This window comes from Thalassophryne amazonica, chromosome 10 (assembly GCF_902500255.1).
Source record: "Thalassophryne amazonica chromosome 10, fThaAma1.1, whole genome shotgun sequence".
Lineage (NCBI taxonomy): Eukaryota > Metazoa > Chordata > Actinopteri > Batrachoidiformes > Batrachoididae > Thalassophryne > Thalassophryne amazonica.
In genome coordinates, this window is record NC_047112.1 from 9,395,509 (window position 1) to 9,413,350 (window position 17,842).

At 40.7% G+C, this 17,842-nt stretch overlaps 2 protein-coding genes across 2 annotated transcripts in view; one reads left to right on the plus strand and one right to left on the minus strand.

The window, feature by feature from the left end:
• The window catches only part of tut4 (terminal uridylyl transferase 4), a 47,311-nt gene extending 44,108 nt beyond the window's left edge, over nucleotides 1-3,203 (minus strand). The window contains exon 1 of the mRNA XM_034179405.1: nucleotides 3,047-3,203. The gene's annotated coding sequence lies outside the window, so the exon portion shown is untranslated. The remainder of the gene's footprint in view (nucleotides 1-3,046) is intronic.
• Nucleotides 3,204-3,859: 656 nt separating this feature from the next.
• On the plus strand, nucleotides 3,860-12,108 carry gpx7 (glutathione peroxidase 7). Its single transcript, XM_034179406.1, has 3 exons — nucleotides 3,860-4,049; nucleotides 8,635-8,896; nucleotides 11,938-12,108. The coding sequence occupies exons 1-3, from the start codon at nucleotides 3,918-3,920 to the stop codon at nucleotides 12,099-12,101; spliced, it is 558 nt and encodes a 185-aa protein (XP_034035297.1). The 5' UTR covers nucleotides 3,860-3,917; the 3' UTR covers nucleotides 12,102-12,108.
• Nucleotides 12,109-17,842: the final 5,734 nt, after the last annotated feature.

Here is a 17,842-nt window from a genome sequence, read left to right on the forward strand (position 1 = left end):
ATTTCACTGATAAACTTGTCTCACCTGCTCAAAGTGATGTTCATGTCTGTAATGGTGTTTTGGCTGTGTGACTCTATGGTGAAGTCCATCCATCCAAAAACACCATAAAACAACCTTTCACAGCCCCTCCCTTTTCCCCTCATAACTGAAATGTAACACCATCTCATAATTTCCAGGCAGGACCAGAAGTAGCTAATGACAAATTTTCTAATTCTGCCACAGCTGAGTTGAAATTAAACAATCAATGTGCGTATTGTGTAAAGTTTTAGCTTTAATTCAAGGGAATGCATAAAAATACTACATCCATTTAACAATTACAACAGTTAGCATACAAAGTGGCATAACTAAAACTAATCTTTCCATTGACAGGTTTCTTTGGACAAACCGGAGACGGATAAATGAACATGTCTCTGATTACTTCTTGGACTTCATTTCCATCAAACGTTAAGAAATACAAACAGCATGGGACCGTGTGGTCAGTGTGTCTGGAGCAGGTAGTTCTCAAAAGAGTGACCTTGCAAGAAGACTACTAGTGAGGGAAGCCACCAAGACATTAAGACAGATCTGAAGGAGCTGCAGGCTTCCTTGACTGTGATTGAAGAGATTTGTTCCACCAATTGCACAGCTTCATGGTTGTGTAATGCAGAGACAGATTTTCACACAAGAACACAGATCAAATCTAACTTTGAGTCTCTTCTGACACACTAGAGCTGAAATTTTACATATTTTTAAGAAAATCCTTCTCAATGCCACTCCATCATCAAGCAGTGAGTTGTGCTCCCTGCAACAGGGTAAAGTTACACCATGTGGACCTTGTAATTATTAGATGTTTGTATGTCCATCAGCTAATTAAAGCTTATGATGACATTCATGAAAGCATGATTTATCAGGCAACAAAACTAAAAGATAAAATCCATTGTAAATAACATTAGCAAGGACAATACAAAGCATTAATTTTTTTTTTTTTTTTTTTTTTTTTTAACTCTGATCCTCCACAAAAATAAGGAAAATAATTTATGACTCCAAGCAACATTTGGCAAACAGAAACAGAATAACAACATACAAAACTTGAATTTAAATAGAAAAAAATACTGTAAGCAAATACATTAAAACTTAAGCTACTGAAAAACTGGTTTCTTTTAAACTTTAATAAATTCATTATACACCATAATCACCAATAATTGCTAAGAAAAAGACAAATATACAGTCAGCTCAACTATGTCTTGCTGTATAATCATGAAGTAATCTTTAACAGATTCTGTTTTTGTTCTCAGGGCTTAGTTTAAGACTAATGACAGCCAGTCAGACGGCGTTACAACACAAAGAACGTAAACTACAAAAGTCCTACTCTGAGGAACAATGGACAGATGACGCTAGTTCTGGTGTTGCAACCTTCACCGACTAGGATGAAATTACATTTTACACAATTGGGAGCCTTGCCATGAGAGATGCTGCAAACATCAGCCCTCTTATACGACAAAGCATGCAACCCCACCAAAGACAGCAGCCACAAAACCATGACTCATTCAAGATTAGTTTATTCAGTCCGCAACACCATGAACATAAGATGCATTTAAGATGCACTGTAATTATTTGGAGTTATGACTGTTATATGCCTTTTATACTTTAAGAATAAAAGAAAATAATTAACATGATTGGAATTAGAACCCAGAGCCTTTGGCTCAGAGGTCCCATGCTCATCACATGAGCCACAGACAGGGCTGCTTAAAATGATAATAAAAAAGGCTTTTATATAAAGTTATGATTTTTTTTTTATTTAAATGGACTTTTCTCATTTTCATTTATTTCACTCTTCTAAATGTGACAACCCAAATATTACTTATAATCTTTATTGGCATGTTAAAACATAAAGGTGCACAAACAACATGTACCAATTTCATTCATATTTTGGTAATGTTTTAAGTTTTCTTAAATGTATTTATTTTTTTAAACAGCGATTTAAATCATACCTGCCCTAGCCACAGGGTCTCACTATGAAATGGGACATAGTTTGAACTCATCATACATGCCATTCGATAAACCCTAACCTCAACCCCTAAACCAGCTCTGTACAGACAGGATTTTGCATCATAAAATGGTCTACATGTGGACAGGATTTGTGCACTGCGCAGCATCGGCGAGGATTTTTTCCACTGTGCATGCACCCACAAAATTTTTTGGCATCGTCATCACGGCGCACACAAAATTTTTGGGCATCGTCGTCACGGTGCACACAAATTTTTTTAGCATCGTCGTCACGGCGAGTACAGGATGTTTTGACATTGTCGTCAAGGAGCGCAGGATGCATTGGCATAGTCATCAAGGGGCGCCGGATGCTTTGGCCTAGTTGTCAAGGGGCGCTGGATGCTTTGGCATTGTCGTCAAAGGGTGCCAGATTTTGTATTATCCACATGGCTGCGTACAGCTAGCCACTTTGAGCAAAATAATTCAGAGTCCAACAACTTTGCCTCCCTTCTAGAATTGAATAAATGTATAAATACAGGAAAAAAGAACAAATAATTAAATAAGTGGAAAATTGTATAAGTAAACAAAGCTGGAGATGCATGAATAAATGAGTGAATGAATAAATGCAGAGAAGCCAGTAAGAGCTGATGCTTGTAAAAGCAGAAACAGATTTAATTTCAGTGTGTTTGGTTTGTGGCTGTGATTAGAAAACACCAACTCTCAGCTCAACTTGGAAAACACACAGCAAAGAGGCTGAACAGGCGCGCGCGCGCGCGCGCGCACACACACACACACACACACACACACACACACACACACACACACACACACACACACACACACACACACACACACACACACACACACACACACACAGACAAACTCCGCGTGACACACGTCAGGACAAGACTGGGACTAAAATCCAAACGCGCTTTTCTCTAAAAGAAGAGAGAATTCTCGTTGACTTTTTGGAGAATCCGCTAGCCGCTAGCTAACAATTAGGAAGACACAAAAGTCCTCAAATCCCGAAGTGTAGAACCTTTTTAAACTCCATCGCTCACAGAAAAAACGGCGATCTTACTTTCGCGTTCACACGTTGATTTCAAAAGCTTGTTTGAGCCCGTACGTGGATTTGTTCCACATTTTGGCTTTCGGCCCTCATCAAAACACCAGCCACTGACGCCATATTAACATAGTGCCCGCTGCATTGTGGGACTTTCATCTGATGCTGATGCAGAGGGGCGTGGTGTGATAGGTTCAAGTGCCTCCCGGAAAACACAAACTCATCAAGGATGCTTTGCTGCAGTAATTGAATGTCTGTCTGAATTAGATTGTATTTGTTTGGTAACATTCATAACAGTACAATAACAAAACAGAGGATAACACATTAAAATAAGAACATATAAACTATAAAAAAGGTAAAATAAAATAGTATAAAATAAAATATAATAAAAAGAACAAACATGTAAACATTCAATAGTAATAAATAGTAATATGTTGTTGAATAAAAATAATTCGACACATAAATATCACGGGTATTTCACACAACTTGTTTTTTGTCTGACATAACTTAACATAACTTTGCGTGTTCTCTACGTGCTCCAGCTTCCTATTCCATCCAAGGATATGCAGGTTAGATGAATTGGAAACTGTCTGTAAGTGTAATGTTTGTCTATATATGTGGCCTTGTGACAGACTGGCGTCCAGTCCTGGGTGTTCTCTGCCTGCTGGGCTCCTGGCACTCCGTGACCTGATCTTGGATCAGTTGACGATATGTGTAAAACAACTCATTAAGTTTTTAAAAGTAGTCATTCAGCGCCAAGCTGCAGGAGGCTTTTATTTTGAAAGGAAGCCGGAAAGGAAGCACTTTGGGAAAAAAAAAGTGGGAAAAAGTTTTTTTTTGTTTTTTTTTCCTTGTTCGGGACTGTTACGTTGGCACTTTGTCTGGAGCGATGGTTGCCGGTGCACTGACCGTGTTTCTGACTTTATTTAGTCTCTCTGCGAGCAAACAGAAGGACGTTTATACTTTTAAAGTGGTGAACAGCAGAGGGAAGTTGGTGTCTCTGGAGAAGTACCGCGGCTCGGTAAGTCCGACACGCCGCTGCGGGTTTCGGGTTTTTATTATTATTATTATTCAATTTTTTTATGCTGATGTTTTCATCTGTAACGGTTTTGTTCCAGCTGTGTGTAACAGTGACGGTTGCGCCGTTTTTCCCGCGCGGGATGCTGCATCGTGCAGCTGCAGCCGGTCGACGTGGCATCAGGCTGCAGCTGTTGTCAATCAAACAGATGTTAAAGTGAAGTCTGCAGCTGATTGGGCCTTTAATTCACTTATTTCTGAATGCACTCATGTGCTGCTGCTTGCAGAAGCACTGCACTGCTGTCGTTTCTGCACTCTTCACCTGATTTACTGTGTTTACAGTCTGTTGTTAGTTTATTATCTTTATTTCTGTTATATCATGTAAACATAAACTGCATCAGTGATGAAATATTTCTTGATTAAAGTCAAAGCTTTGATGGACCTGAGCAGTCAATGTGCTGAAAATGGGCACTGGAAAATTTCCAGAGTGGGCGATGGTTTAAAACTAATAGAGTATTTTTCACATTTTGGATGGTGGCAGACAGTCTTACTACAACCCCTTGCAAAAATTATGGAATCACCGGCCTCAGAGGATGTTCATTCAGTTGTTTAATTTTGTAGAAAAAAAGCAGATCACAGACATGACACAAAACTAAAGTCATTTCAAATGGCAACTTTCTGGCTTTAAGAAACACTATAAGAAATCAAGAAAAAAAAGATTGTGGCAGTCAGTAACGGTTACTTTTTTAGACCAAGCAGAGGAAAAAAATATGGAATCACTCAATTCTGAGGAAAAAATTATGGAATCACCCTGTAAATTTTCATCCCCCAAATTAACACCTGCATCAAATCAGATCTGCTCATTGACATTGACCCTATGTGTCTTTTTGCAAGGAATGTTTTTGCAGTTTTTGCTCTATGGCAAGATGCATTATCATCTTGAAAAATGATTTCATCATCCCCAAACATCCTTTCAATTGTCCAAAATATCAACATAAACTTGTGCATTTATTGATGATGTAATGACAGCCATCTCCCCAGTGCCTTTACCTGACATGCAGCCCCATATCATCAATGACTGTGGAAATTTACATGTTCTCTTCAGGCAGTCATCTTTATAAATCTCATTGGAAAGGCACCAAACAAAAGTTCCAGCATCATCACCTTGCCCAATGCAGATTCGAAATTCATCACTGAATATGACTTTCATCCAGTCATCCACAGTCCACGATTGCTTTTCCTTAGCCCATTGTAACCTTGTTTTTTTCTGTTTAGGTGTTAATGATGCCTTTCGTTTAGCTTTTCTGTATGTAAATCCCATTTCTTTAGGCGGTTTCTTACAGTTCAGTCACAGACGTTGACTCCAGTTTCCTCCCATTCGTTCCTCATTTGTTTTGTTGTGCATTTTTGATTTTTGAGACATATTGCTTTAAGTTTTCTGTCTTGACGCTTTGATGTCTTCCTTGGTCTACCAGTATGTTTGCCTTTAATAACCTTCCCATGTTGTTTGTATTTGGTCCAGAGTTTAGACACAGCTGACTGTGAACAACCAACATCTTTTGCAACATTGTGTGATGATTTACTCTCTTTTAAGAGTTTGATAATCCTCTCCTTTGTTTCAATTGACATCTCTCATGTTGGAGCCATGATTCATGTCAGTCCACTTGGTGCAACAGCTCTCCAAGGTGTGATCACTCCTTTTTACATGTAGACTAACGAGCAGATCTGATACGATGCAGGTGTTAGTTTTGGGGATGAAAATTTACAGGGTGATTCCATAATTTTTTCCTCAGAATTGAGTGATTCCATATTTTTTTCCTCTGCTTGGTCTAAAAAAGTAACCGTTACTGACTGCCACAATCTTTTTTTCTTGATTTCTTATAGTGTTTCTTAAAGCCAGAAAGTTGCCATTTGAAATGACTTTAGTTTTGTGTCATGTCTGTGATCTGCTTTTTTTTCTACAAAATTAAACAACTGAATGAACATCCTCCGAGGCTGGTGATTCCATAATTATTGCCAGGGGTTGTAGTTTGCACAGTAAAGGATAAATCCCATAGCTCATCTCATCTTCAACCACTTAGCCAGGATCCAGTCGAAGGGGCAACACCTCCAGTAGGGGACCCCCAACTTCCCTTTCCCAGGCCACATGACTGGGGGATCCCGATGGCGTCCCCAGGCCAGTGTGGAGATGTTAAATCCCCTAGTTTTTAATTAAATTTGTTTTTATTGAGTTTTGGGGACATGCTCGTTAAAAGTTACAGGGCATGGTGAGGTAGGGTGGCTTGTCCCTGTCCTCACCACCTTATATCTTCCCCAACTCAGGTATGTCTCTTACTGCTGGGTGAGTGTCAGGTGCCAGTCCCAACCGCTACTCAAACCGGCAACCTTCTGCACAGACGGCTAGTGCCCTAACCACTGAGTCATCACACCTCATAGTTTTGCATTATGTGAACCCTTTAATAATTATTTTATTTCATATGCAAGAGGGTGGTCTCATCATGTTCCTAAGGTCCTTGACAAGGAGCAGTAGGGACCTGCAGTCTTATTTGAGCCCATGCATGATATTGTGGGATTTGACCACTTCCGGGGACCGCCTGCACAAACACAGCACTTCTAACGGAAAAATGGTGTACAGTTTTGTTTTCGGCTGCAGTCACCGAAGCAGTCGCGAAAAGTGCAGGGTTTTTTTGGTTCCCAGTGGAGAAAGGAAGACGAGACAAATGGGAGACATCATGTTGGGAAGTGTTAGCCTACACAGCTATCCAGAGTAGCTGCATTCTCATGTCCACTTTCCACCGCATTGTCACTTTCTTTGCATTGTCACTTTCTTTGCATTTTCACTTTCTTTGCTGTGTAATTTGCCCAAAAACTCAGAGAAAGTGCCAAGTTTCTGATGGGGACAGATGAGGGCTGTCCCCGGATGTAAGAGTATGGCGTCATATTTTACCCCTTTAACGCCCGCCCTCAAATGAGACTACGGTGCCCAATATCTCCACCTTGTGGACATTTACCATTAATGTAGTAGGCACAACAGAATTTCAGCAAAGGCTCGTGTGTGTGTGTGTGTGTGTGTGTGTGTGTGTGTGTGTGTGCGCAGATAGAATATCATGAAAAAGTTGATTTATTTCAGTAATTCTATTTAAAAAAGTGAAACTTGTATAATTTAAACATTCATTCCACACAGACTGATATATTTCAAGTGTTTATTTATTTTAATTTTGATGCTTATAAATGACAACTAATGAAAATCCCAAATCCAGCATCTCAGAAAATGAGAATATTGTGAAAAGGTTCAATATTGAAGACACCTGGTGTCAGACTCTAATCAGCTGATTAACTCCAAACACCTGCAAAGGCCTTTAACTGGTCTCTCAGTCTAGTTCTGTAGGTTACACAATCGTGGGGAAGACTGCTGACTTGACGTCTCGCTTGGGCTAAAAACAAAAAGGACTGGACTGCTGCTGAGTGCTCCAAAGTTATGTTCTCTGATCAAAGTACATTTTGCATTTCCTTTGGAAAAGAATCTGGAGGAAGAGAGGAGAGGCACAGAATCCACGTTGCTTGACGTCCAGTGTAAAGTTTCCACAGTCAGTGATGGTTTGGGTGCCATGTCATCTGCTGGTGTTGGTCCACTGTGTTTTCTGAGGTCCGAGGTCAACGTAGCCGTCTAGAGCACTTCATGCTTCCTGCTGCTGACCAACTTAATGGAGACGCAGATTTCATTTTCCAACAGGACTTGGCACCTGCACACAGTGCCAAAGCTACCAGTACCTGGTTTAAGGATCATGGTATCCCTGTTCTTAATTGGCCAGCAAACTCACCTGACCTTAACCTCATAGAATATATATATATATATATTATACAGTTAATGGGTGGTAAGGAGTCCAACATAGAAAAATATTGGATTCAGAAAAGTTATATTGGACGAGGCATAGCCACCCCCCTCCCAAATTAAGCAAACAACAAAGAGTCAAGTAAATTAGATCAATTTATTTTGTTGTGAACAACATATGATTGATTCAGATGAATGCTTCTAAAACGTCAGTAGCGTGCTTGTCTACCTTCTTAGTGTTTTTGGCATCCTTGGAGTTCAATATGTCCACCAGTTCCTCCTCTGTGAACTCAGCAAACCTCACTGGCAGATGATTTTCTGCTGTTGTTGACATGTTTGTTGTCATTTTTTTTTCAACCAGCGTCTGTCAGTTCGTTCCTGACCTTCGTATACCGCGCTCTGATTGGCTAGCTGTTGGCAGTAAGCTCTAACGCTATTGGTCAGTGGGAACCGATCCGATATAACTTTTGGTCCTAGCCTTTTTGGATCCAACATAACTTTCTGACGCCAAGCATGCCAAAATGCAGGTAAATGATGGACAGAAAGGCTAATCTGTGATTGGCTATTGCAATCTGAGTGGAGAACATATATATATATAAATTGGCCCAACGTGTGTTGTGTTATTATGGCATTGGTGGTATTGCGCAATCCATATCACGCCCCCTCTAGTCTATCTTCAGTCCAGGGTAGTTTTAAATGCCCTCCAGATTTTTTAACAGTATTTTCTAATTTTTTTTATGGCGTGTTGTGGTTGCAGGTGTCCTTGGTGGTGAACGTTGCCAGTGAATGTGGATTCACTGATGAACACTACAAAGACCTGCAGCAGCTCCAGCGGGACTTTGGACCGTACCACTTTAATGTGCTGGCGTTCCCCTGCAACCAGTTTGGCCAGCAAGAGCCCGGCAGCGACAAAGAGATCGACAGCTTCGCGCGCGGCGTGTATGGAGCGTCTTTTCCTCTATTCAGCAAAATCTCTGTGGTTGGAACTGGAGCTAACAATGTCTATAAGTACCTCGCTGGTGAGTGAGAAAATCAAATCAAACGTTACTGTGACATTAGCTACATATGAGGGTGACAAGCAGTCGCCGTTTGTGGCTTGATGGGCATATCCAGGGTGTATGATTGACTGCTTAACGGAACTAAATTTGGCTCGATTTGTTTGTCTAATGTCTTTCACTGTGATGTTCCTGTCTCCCTATGTTGTTTTGTAAAGCACTTCAAAGATGTCTGCTTGCAAAAACAATGTTTTTAGATTTTTAAAAAAATTTTCTTGCTAATTTTTACAAAATATGAGGTACAAAATGCCAAACATATTAGAGTTACACAAGTTAAATAAGATGTTTCGGATCACATTCCCCCATCTTGGTTTATTTTGTTGGAGTGAGCAGCCAGCTGATGTCGCACTACCTTTTCACTCTGATTGGCAGTCATCCTGTAGCGTTGCTCCGTATTTGCAAAACAGACCACACCTGTTTTGGCCCCGCCTAGATGGCAGCAGTGCAACTGCTGTCTCTTGTTGCTCTGATTGAGAATGAATGTCAAGATGTCACCCTATTGTCCCTCTGCTGTCGCCTTGCTATCACCCTGTTGTCACCTTGCTGCCACCTTGCTGTCACTTGCACCTAATGTAACTGTAGGGTAAAACTCATGCAGTACCTCCTTAAGGCAGCAGGTGGCGCTTGCTTGGTACACAGTGATTTTGTATTCGATTGGCCTCATAAGAGGGAAGTTAGAGCTTAAAATGTTGTAATTTGTAAACAGTGAGTCAGAGCTTCTGTCTTTGAGCGCCCTGCTCACTGCTGTAATGAAGAGTCATTTATGTTCAACATACCGGGCCTCAGATGTGAGGCAAAATGCATAAAAAGCAAAGCAGGTTTGACTTATGGTTTGATTTAAAAATCAAACTAATTCCGGACGGTTTATTACGGTTGATATTAACGTAAACCGAGTCATTTTTACAAAGTGAAAATATCACAAATATCTTTTGATTTTAAAGTAATGCACTAATTCTGAAGGTTTGAGCATTAAAATTCACAGATGCCAAAAGACATTATGGGATTCTGACCCAAAATGCATAAAACACTGCCATCTAGTGGATGGGAGTGGAAATAGCATCCAACTGTCACACAGTCGCCATTCAGTGCGCTGAATCACATTTAAACAGAATTTTCAGTTTTGCAAATGCCATTTTGTACAAATGAAAAAATGACATATATACAAATACACATGTATTTGTAAAACCAACATACACATTATAGTAACTTGTGTGTTGGTTTTTTTTTTATAAATAAATAAACCAACCAACCAGTCATAAGGAGGCTCATTTTCCCATAATGCCTTTTGGGATCTGTGAGTTTTAATGCTCAAACCTTAATGACTTTTTTTTTTTTTTTTTTTGGTAGCAGCCTTGCAGCCAGGTCGCTGCTACTGGAATAGAGATGAGCTCAACTCCTTACAGCTGCATGACTGCTGCAAAACGCATAACAGACAGGAACTAACATGTGATTTTAGGGTTTACAAATGTTTTTGTCCATTCTGTTTTACTTACTATGCCAGCAAAAAAAAGTTAGTGGACTAAAGGTTAGTGAAACTAAATTTAGCAGAAGCTAATTGGTCCACTGATAGTTTTTGAAGTTAGCTGAAAAGCTAATCCACTAACAAAAAAGTTAGCTTTGCTAATTAGCGTTGAGCAGATTAGCGGAACTGTGCACGCCACTGCCTGCTGTCGCGCTGCTGTCATCTTGCTGTCTCCTGCTGTCGCCCTGTTGTCGCCCTGTTGTCGTGCTGCTGTCACCCTGCTGTCTCCTGCCGTCGCCCTGTTGTCATGCTGCTGTCACCCTGCTGTCTCCCTGTTGTCGTGCTGCTGTCTCCCTGTTGTCGTGCTGCTGTCTCCCTGTTGTCGTGCTGCTGTCGCCCTGTTGTCACCCTGCTGTCGCCCTGTTGTCACCCTGCTGTCGCCCTGTTGTCACCCTGCTGTCGCCCTGTTGTCACACTGCTGTCGCCCTGCAGTCTCCTGCTGTCGCCCTGTTGTCGTGCTGCTGTCGCCCTGTTGTCTCCTGCTGTCGCCCTGTTGTCTCCTGCTGTCGCCCTGTTGTCTCCTGCTGTCTCCTGCTGTCGCCCCGTTGTCGCCCTGCTGTCACCTGTCGCCCTGTTGTCATCTTGCTGTCTCCTGCTGTCGCCCTGTTGTCATCTTGCTGTCTCCTGCTGTCGCCCTCTTGTCATCTTGCTGTCTCCTGCTGTCGCCCTGTTGTCGCGCTGCTGTCACCCTGCTGTCGACCTGTTGTCTCCTGCTGTCGCCCCGTTGTCATGCTGTTGTCTCCTGCTGTTGCCCCGTTGTGGTGCTGCTGTCACCCTGCTGTCTCCTGCTGTTGCCCTGTTGTCTCCTGCTGTTGCCCCGTTGTCGCGCTGCTGTCACCCTGCTGTCTCCTGCTGTCGCCCTGTTGTCATGCTGCTGTCACCCTGCTGTCTCCTGCTGTCGCCCTGTTGTCTCCTGCTGTTGCCCCGTTGTCGTGCTGCAGTCACCCTGCTGTCGCTTGCACCTAATGTAACTGTTGGGCAAAACTCATGCAATACCTCCTTCAGGCAGCAGGAGGCGCTTGCTTGGTACACAGTGATTTTGTATTCAGTTGGCCTCATAAGAGGGAAGTTAGCGCTCAAAATGTTGTAATTTGAGCCCCCACATGTTCCCTGTACAAAGTACGGGCAAGAAAAAAAAAGCATTTGTTTCCAGTTTGCTTTGTTGCTTTGTGGCAAACACATCGTTCATTTAAAGGTGTGGACCCCGTCCATTTTCCACAGAAGCACTTTGTGTCAAACTGTGTTTATTATCAGCTGTCTTCATTTCTGTGGTATGTGGCAAGATTACGTGCTAATTTACGGCGGGGGGGATTCCACAACAAATGTAGTGAGTTTCATGAGATGTTGCAGTTGATGTGAAGGAAGATGTGCTTGTGCACACAAACTTCATACAACATTTAAGTTTGGTGATATAAGATGATGTGCAGAAAACAAAGCAGAATTATTGGAGTCAATGTCAAACTTCTTCTCTGGCTTATTCCAGAGTTGTCTGGAAAAGAACCTGACTGGAATTTCTGGAAGTATCTTATTGACGTGAACGGCCACGTGGTGGACGCGTGGGGACCACAGACTCCCGTCAAAGAAATCCGATCCAGGATCGCTGAAATGGTGCGACAGATCATCCTGAAGAAGAAAGAGGAGCTTTAACGTCACGTGTCAGGACTCCACACTGTGCTACGGCAGAACATTAGGACCACTTAGTAGAAGAAGGAAAAAAAAAAGTTTGACTGTTAAACTGGGGGGGGGGGGGGGGGGGGAGATAATAATGTATTATTTCACAATAATGAATATATATTATTTAAAATAGTTGTTCTATGTGTCATATTGTCGACAAGAAATTTTGCATTAAAAAAACACAATTTGTTGTATTTCAAGGTATTTGCAGCTGTGTGTGATGGAACAGCAGAACTGCTGCAGCCCGTAAATTTAAAAAAATTCAGTTTGTTTAATACGAGTAAATAAATATTAGCATAAGAGTCTTATAAAGCAGCTCTCTGCTCACAAAAAATCTTGTCTGATTCTCTAATATAATGTTCTGAAATGATGACTTTTTGTAGAATGCCTTAATAGATCCTTGTCATTTGATTGGTGGGTTGTACGTCACGTGATATGGATCATTTGTTCTATTGTATTCCATTGACCATGCCAATTTGGTTCCAATTACTGTGCAATTTTGGTTCCATATGTTTTGTACCATTGCACTCCTTACCACAAAATAGTACTGATAAGTATATAAAAAGTAAACTAGAAGTATACTTGAAACATACTTGCATATACTACTTTTTAATAAGGGACAGCGCCCCCACTGTGCATCACACTAGCGGGGATGGCGCTTAGCTTAAAAATAAACACAGCGGACTTTGTTTTATTAACGGTGCTTATTCTTGTAACGCAAATAAACTTAATCGAGTGCACCGTAAGCTGTCTGGGGGCATTTGCAGTAATCGCTAAGACGTCTCTACCTGAAGTACAAGCCCTGTCGGATTAAGAGCGCTACAAATTGCTGTCGTGATTTTTCGCTGGGCTAAGGAAAGCAGACGGCAGTCTGTACACAAAGAAATCAGTGCACAGCATCAGGTATGGACTACATGGTCAGGATTGTTAGGCATTATATTATACAAATAATGAATGTTTGAGTTCAGTGGTACGAATATTTAATTTGGTGAAAGCTGGAACATACCATTCAACGAATAGTCTTTGGCACCTACACCCAGATTGGACGACCCATTTGCACGTCAGGACTGCTGCAGGCCTCATGCGGGCTGGAACAAACCATTCAACTTGAATGGTTTGTTCCAGCTTTCACTGAATTAAATATTTGTTCCATTAAAAGAATGTAAAATATTTGTTTTATTTAACGGCTAAAATAGATCCTTGTCATTTGATATTTTATTAATTTATAAACAGAAACTTGACTTACATTTTGGTGTTCCACTGCTGATTAACAGTCCAACGCGAAGTTTAAATAGGAGTCCAAAATTGCGATGATGTAGTCCTTGCACTGACTTTGTGTACTTCCAAAAAAAAAAAAAAAAGACTGTGTAGTTCCATAGTCCAGTGAAAAATCTCGTCAGCTTTTCATCCAAACAGCTCAATTTGCCTCCAGACGGCTTAGAGTGCAGTGGATTAGTGTTTTTGTCTGTGTGTTAGAAGAATTGGCACCGTAAACTAGCTCCTTCAAATCGTCGTCCGTTAGCAAAACAAACTCTGCATGTTTAGCTAAACGCTGCGCCCACTACTGGGCGTGGTTCGCAACATGCAATGGTACAAAATGTGTGGAACCAAATTGCACGCTAAATGCAACGCAACACAAATGGGACAAATAATCCATGTCACGTGACATACAAAGCACAAATCAAATGACAAGGATCCACTCAGCCGTTATATAAAATACAAATAATGTTTTCTTCATTCATGCAATTGTAAGAATATTTAATTTGGTGAAAGACAGCATTCTGTGGAGCGCCCCCCCCCCCCCTCTTTGAGAAGATGTGTTCAATTTTTTTAAGTAGTTTTTTTTTTTTTTTTTTACTGTTGTTATTTTTGTGGACAAAAACTGAGACAAATATTTTTAAGCTCTTATGTCCCAGATCCAGTCTGATCCAGTCAACCTCTAATTTACCAAGGAGCCGGACTGAATGATTTTTTTTTTTCAATATTTTGTAATAATCTTCGGTCTCAGTGAAAGCCGTCACTTTCCTAAAGCACTGACAAACAGCACAATGCTGACAATCTGTGTGAACTGTTTTTTAGCTGTTTCTCGTGTTTGTCTGTGGAACAGAGTGTTTCTGAGGCCTTCCTGTGACCTTTTGTCTTCTTAAATCCGCTGGTGGTGTTCAAGGTTTTGCTTTTCTTTTTCATTTCTGTGCAGAATGACAAAGATTTCAAAGTCTTGGTGCAAAGGTCGACCTGCATGTTGGCCTCAGTCAGTAGTGATGGCAAAATGGGGCCTCATTAAAGTAAATGTTACGAGTAAACAAAATGTTCTGAATAAATAATTTTGAAAATATTGATGTATTGTGGTTTATTTTTGCTGCCATGTGCCCTGAGAAATGAAGTCGTAAATATGGGGAATTTAGCCTGATTTCACCTGCTGCTGATAATAAGCATTTATTTTTAAGCTTTTATTTTTTGATTTGTTTTAGTCTTTTATTTGTGTTTTTAATTATGTATTTGATTTTTTTTAATTGGCAGTATTAAAATAAACAAATCTGGTCCTTCAAGCCAGTTTAAATAATTTCTCAATATATATGATTAATTTGCATCTTTACAGAGGAGTGTAGTGGATAAATCTCATTTATTTCAAATGTGGTGTTACTTGGCTTCCTTTTGTTAAATTGTAGTTTAAATGATGCCATTGTTCTCATCTTAAAAACTGCACTGGCATTTTTCACATTTTTGAAAGTGTGAAAGGATCTGTGAATGTAAAGGTCATGACTTCGCCTTTAGTATGTCAACGTATTGGCCAAAAGAAGTTCACCTCAAAGTGTATTTAAAGTCATACTTTTTAAAAAAATATAGATAAATATATATGATTCCTCTTTCATGTGTTTGTTCCTTCCAGAGTAAATCAGTGTGATTTTCTTTATATGGACACTTGGTCCTGCTGTTGTGAACTTTTTAATGCATACTAGAAAACATACAGAGCTGAGATATCTGACCTCAGCCGTCTTTTTCTATTCTGTCTCCAGCTTTCCCATGATGCTTAGATTCTCCCATGTTTCTCAACACACTAAAGATGGCTGCATTTTAAAATATTCTGACCAATTTCTCACTGCTGTCCTCTGTGGTGTCTTTTCACCTCCTTGATGACAGTAAATTAATTTAAATTGTGTATAGTAGAGCTCTTGCCAAAATTCTTTTACACCTGCATCCGTTCTGTTATACCTGCATTAATGGTAAATGTCCACTAGGTGGAAATATTGCTCCATTTCAAGAACCTTAGGACATGACACCGGACAACCTGGTGCTTATAGTAGTAGCAGATAAACACCCAGAGCTAGGTTTGCCTGTTAGCTGAGCTTGCCCCGCCCAGGTCACACAAACACTCACCCGTGCGCGACATCTTTACCCATCCTTACTCTGGATGGCATTACCCTGACCTCTAGTAATACTGTGAGAAATTTTGGAGTCATTTTTGATCAGGATATGTCCTTCAATGCGCATATTAAGCAAATATGTAGCACTGCTTTTTTGCATTTGCGCAATATCTCTAAAATTAGAAAGGTCTTGTCTCAGAGTAATGCTGAAAAGCTAATTCATGCATTTATTTCTTCCAGGCTGGACTATTGTAATTGATTATTATCAGGTTGTCCTAAAAGTTCCCTGAAAAGCCTTCAGTTAATTCAAAATGCTGCAGCTAGAGTACTGACGGGGACTAGAAGGTGAGAGCATATTTCACCCATATTGGCCTCTCTTCACTGGCTTCCTGTTAATTCTAGAATAGAATTTAAAATTCTTCTTCTTACTTATAAGGTTTTGAATAATCAGGTCCCATCTTATCTTAAGGACCTCTTAGTACCATATCACCCCAATAGAGCGCTTCACTCTCAGACTGCAGGCTTACTTGTAGTTCCTAGGGTTTGTAAGAGTAGAATGGGAGGCAGAGCCTTCAGCTTTCAGGCTCCTCACCTGTGGAACCAGCTCCCAATTCGGATCAGGGAGACAGACACCCTCTCTACTTTTAAGATTAGGCGTAAAACTTTCCTTTTTGCTAAAGCTTATAGTTAGGGCTGGATCAGGTGACCCTGAACCATCCCTTAGTTATGCTGCTATAGACTTAGACTGCTGGGGGGTTCCCATGATGTACTGAGTGTTTCTTTCTCTTTTTGCTCTGTATGCACCACTCTGCATTTAATCATTAGTGATTGATCTCTGCTCCCCTCCACAGCATGTCTTTTTCCTGGTTCTCTCCCTCAGCCCCAACCAGTCCCAGCAGAAGACTGCCCCTCCCTGAGCCTGGTTCTGTTGGAGGTTCCTTCCTGTTAGAAGGAAGTTTTTCCTTCCCACTGTCGCCAAGTGCTTGCTCACAGGGGGTCATTTTGACTGTTGGGGTTTTTCTGTAATTATTGTATGGCTTTGCCTTACAATATAAAGAGCCTTGGGGCAACTTTTTGTTTTGGCTACGACGATGATATTAACAAGCTGGTTTTACGAATGCAGTCCCAGCAAAAAGTGAGGAAAGTGTTCTTGTGGTCGCTTACTCGAGCAGAGGTCAGGAACACAGAAGATCGGTCTGGTCTGAGAGCACAGTGAGCATTCAAAACAGGCAACCAAAATCAGGAACAGCAGGCAAACATCGACAAACACGGAAAGGCAGTGTGGGTAAAAAAAACCACTATGAAATAAGAGACCAGCAGTGAGAGAGCAGGTGAGAATCTAGACAATGTGCAGAGAAGGTAACAGTCTGACAGCAGTTATCAAGGCCAGTATTTAACCGTGGAAGTGCAGAGACGTGAACCTGGAAACCAGAAGAAGAAGAAGAAAGTGACTCAGGAAGACAGTAGAGAAACTAACAAAATCCCATGGCTATGATTTGTTCTGATTACATTTTAAATTAAAAAGCATCAGAGGGCTGATTCATAGCCTGCACACTGTGCACACCACAGTATGACTATACAAGTAAATACACATCTGTGTGTAATGGTGTTTTTGACAATGTGTGACTTAAAAATTCATACCAATCAATCAAGTATTTTGCTGATCAGTAAGTGCTTCAGATCAAACATCCATCCAAATGGGTGAATTCTTTCAGACCTGAAAAATTGGTTTCTATTTATTGAGCACTGTGTCAGTTTCTGTGAAGTATCTTTGGAAACAAACTTTTAAAATGTGTTAGAAAAAGTCTCAGTCATCTTTAAAACTAAAAATGTGAGATATAAAAGTGAATTTACACAGTGACCCACTGGACCAAATACAAACAACATGGGAAGGTTGTTAAAGGCAAACATACTGGTAGACCAAGGAAGACATCAAAGCGTCAAGACAGAAAACTTAAAGCAATATGTCTCAAAAATCGAAAATGCACAACAAAACAAATGAGGAATTAATGGGAGGAAACTGGAGTCTGTGACCGAACTGTAAGAAACCGCCTAAAGGAAATGGGATTTACATACAGAAAAGCTAAATGAAAGCCATCATTAACACCTAAACAGAAAAAAAACAAGGTTACAATGGGCTAAGGAAAAGCAATCGTGCACTGTGGATGACTGGATGAAAGTCATATTCAGTGATGAATCTCGAATCTGCATTGGGCAAGGTGATGATGCTGGAACTTTTGTTTGGTGCCGTTCCAATGAGATTTATAAAGATGACTGCCTGAAGAGAACATGTAAATTTCCACAGTCATTGATGATATGGGGCTGCATGTCAGGTAAAGGCACTGGGGA

Coding starts and splice junctions, on each gene's coding strand:
- gpx7 (XM_034179406.1), top strand. CDS start 3,918: ATGGTTGCCGGTGCACTGACCGTGTTTCTGACTTTATTTAGTCTCTCT. Junction 4,050..8,634: donor TGGAGAAGTACCGCGGCTCG/GTAAGTCCGACA, acceptor TTGTGGTTGCAG/GTGTCCTTGGTGGTGAACGT. Junction 8,897..11,937: donor TGTCTATAAGTACCTCGCTG/GTGAGTGAGAAA, acceptor GGCTTATTCCAG/AGTTGTCTGGAAAAGAACCT.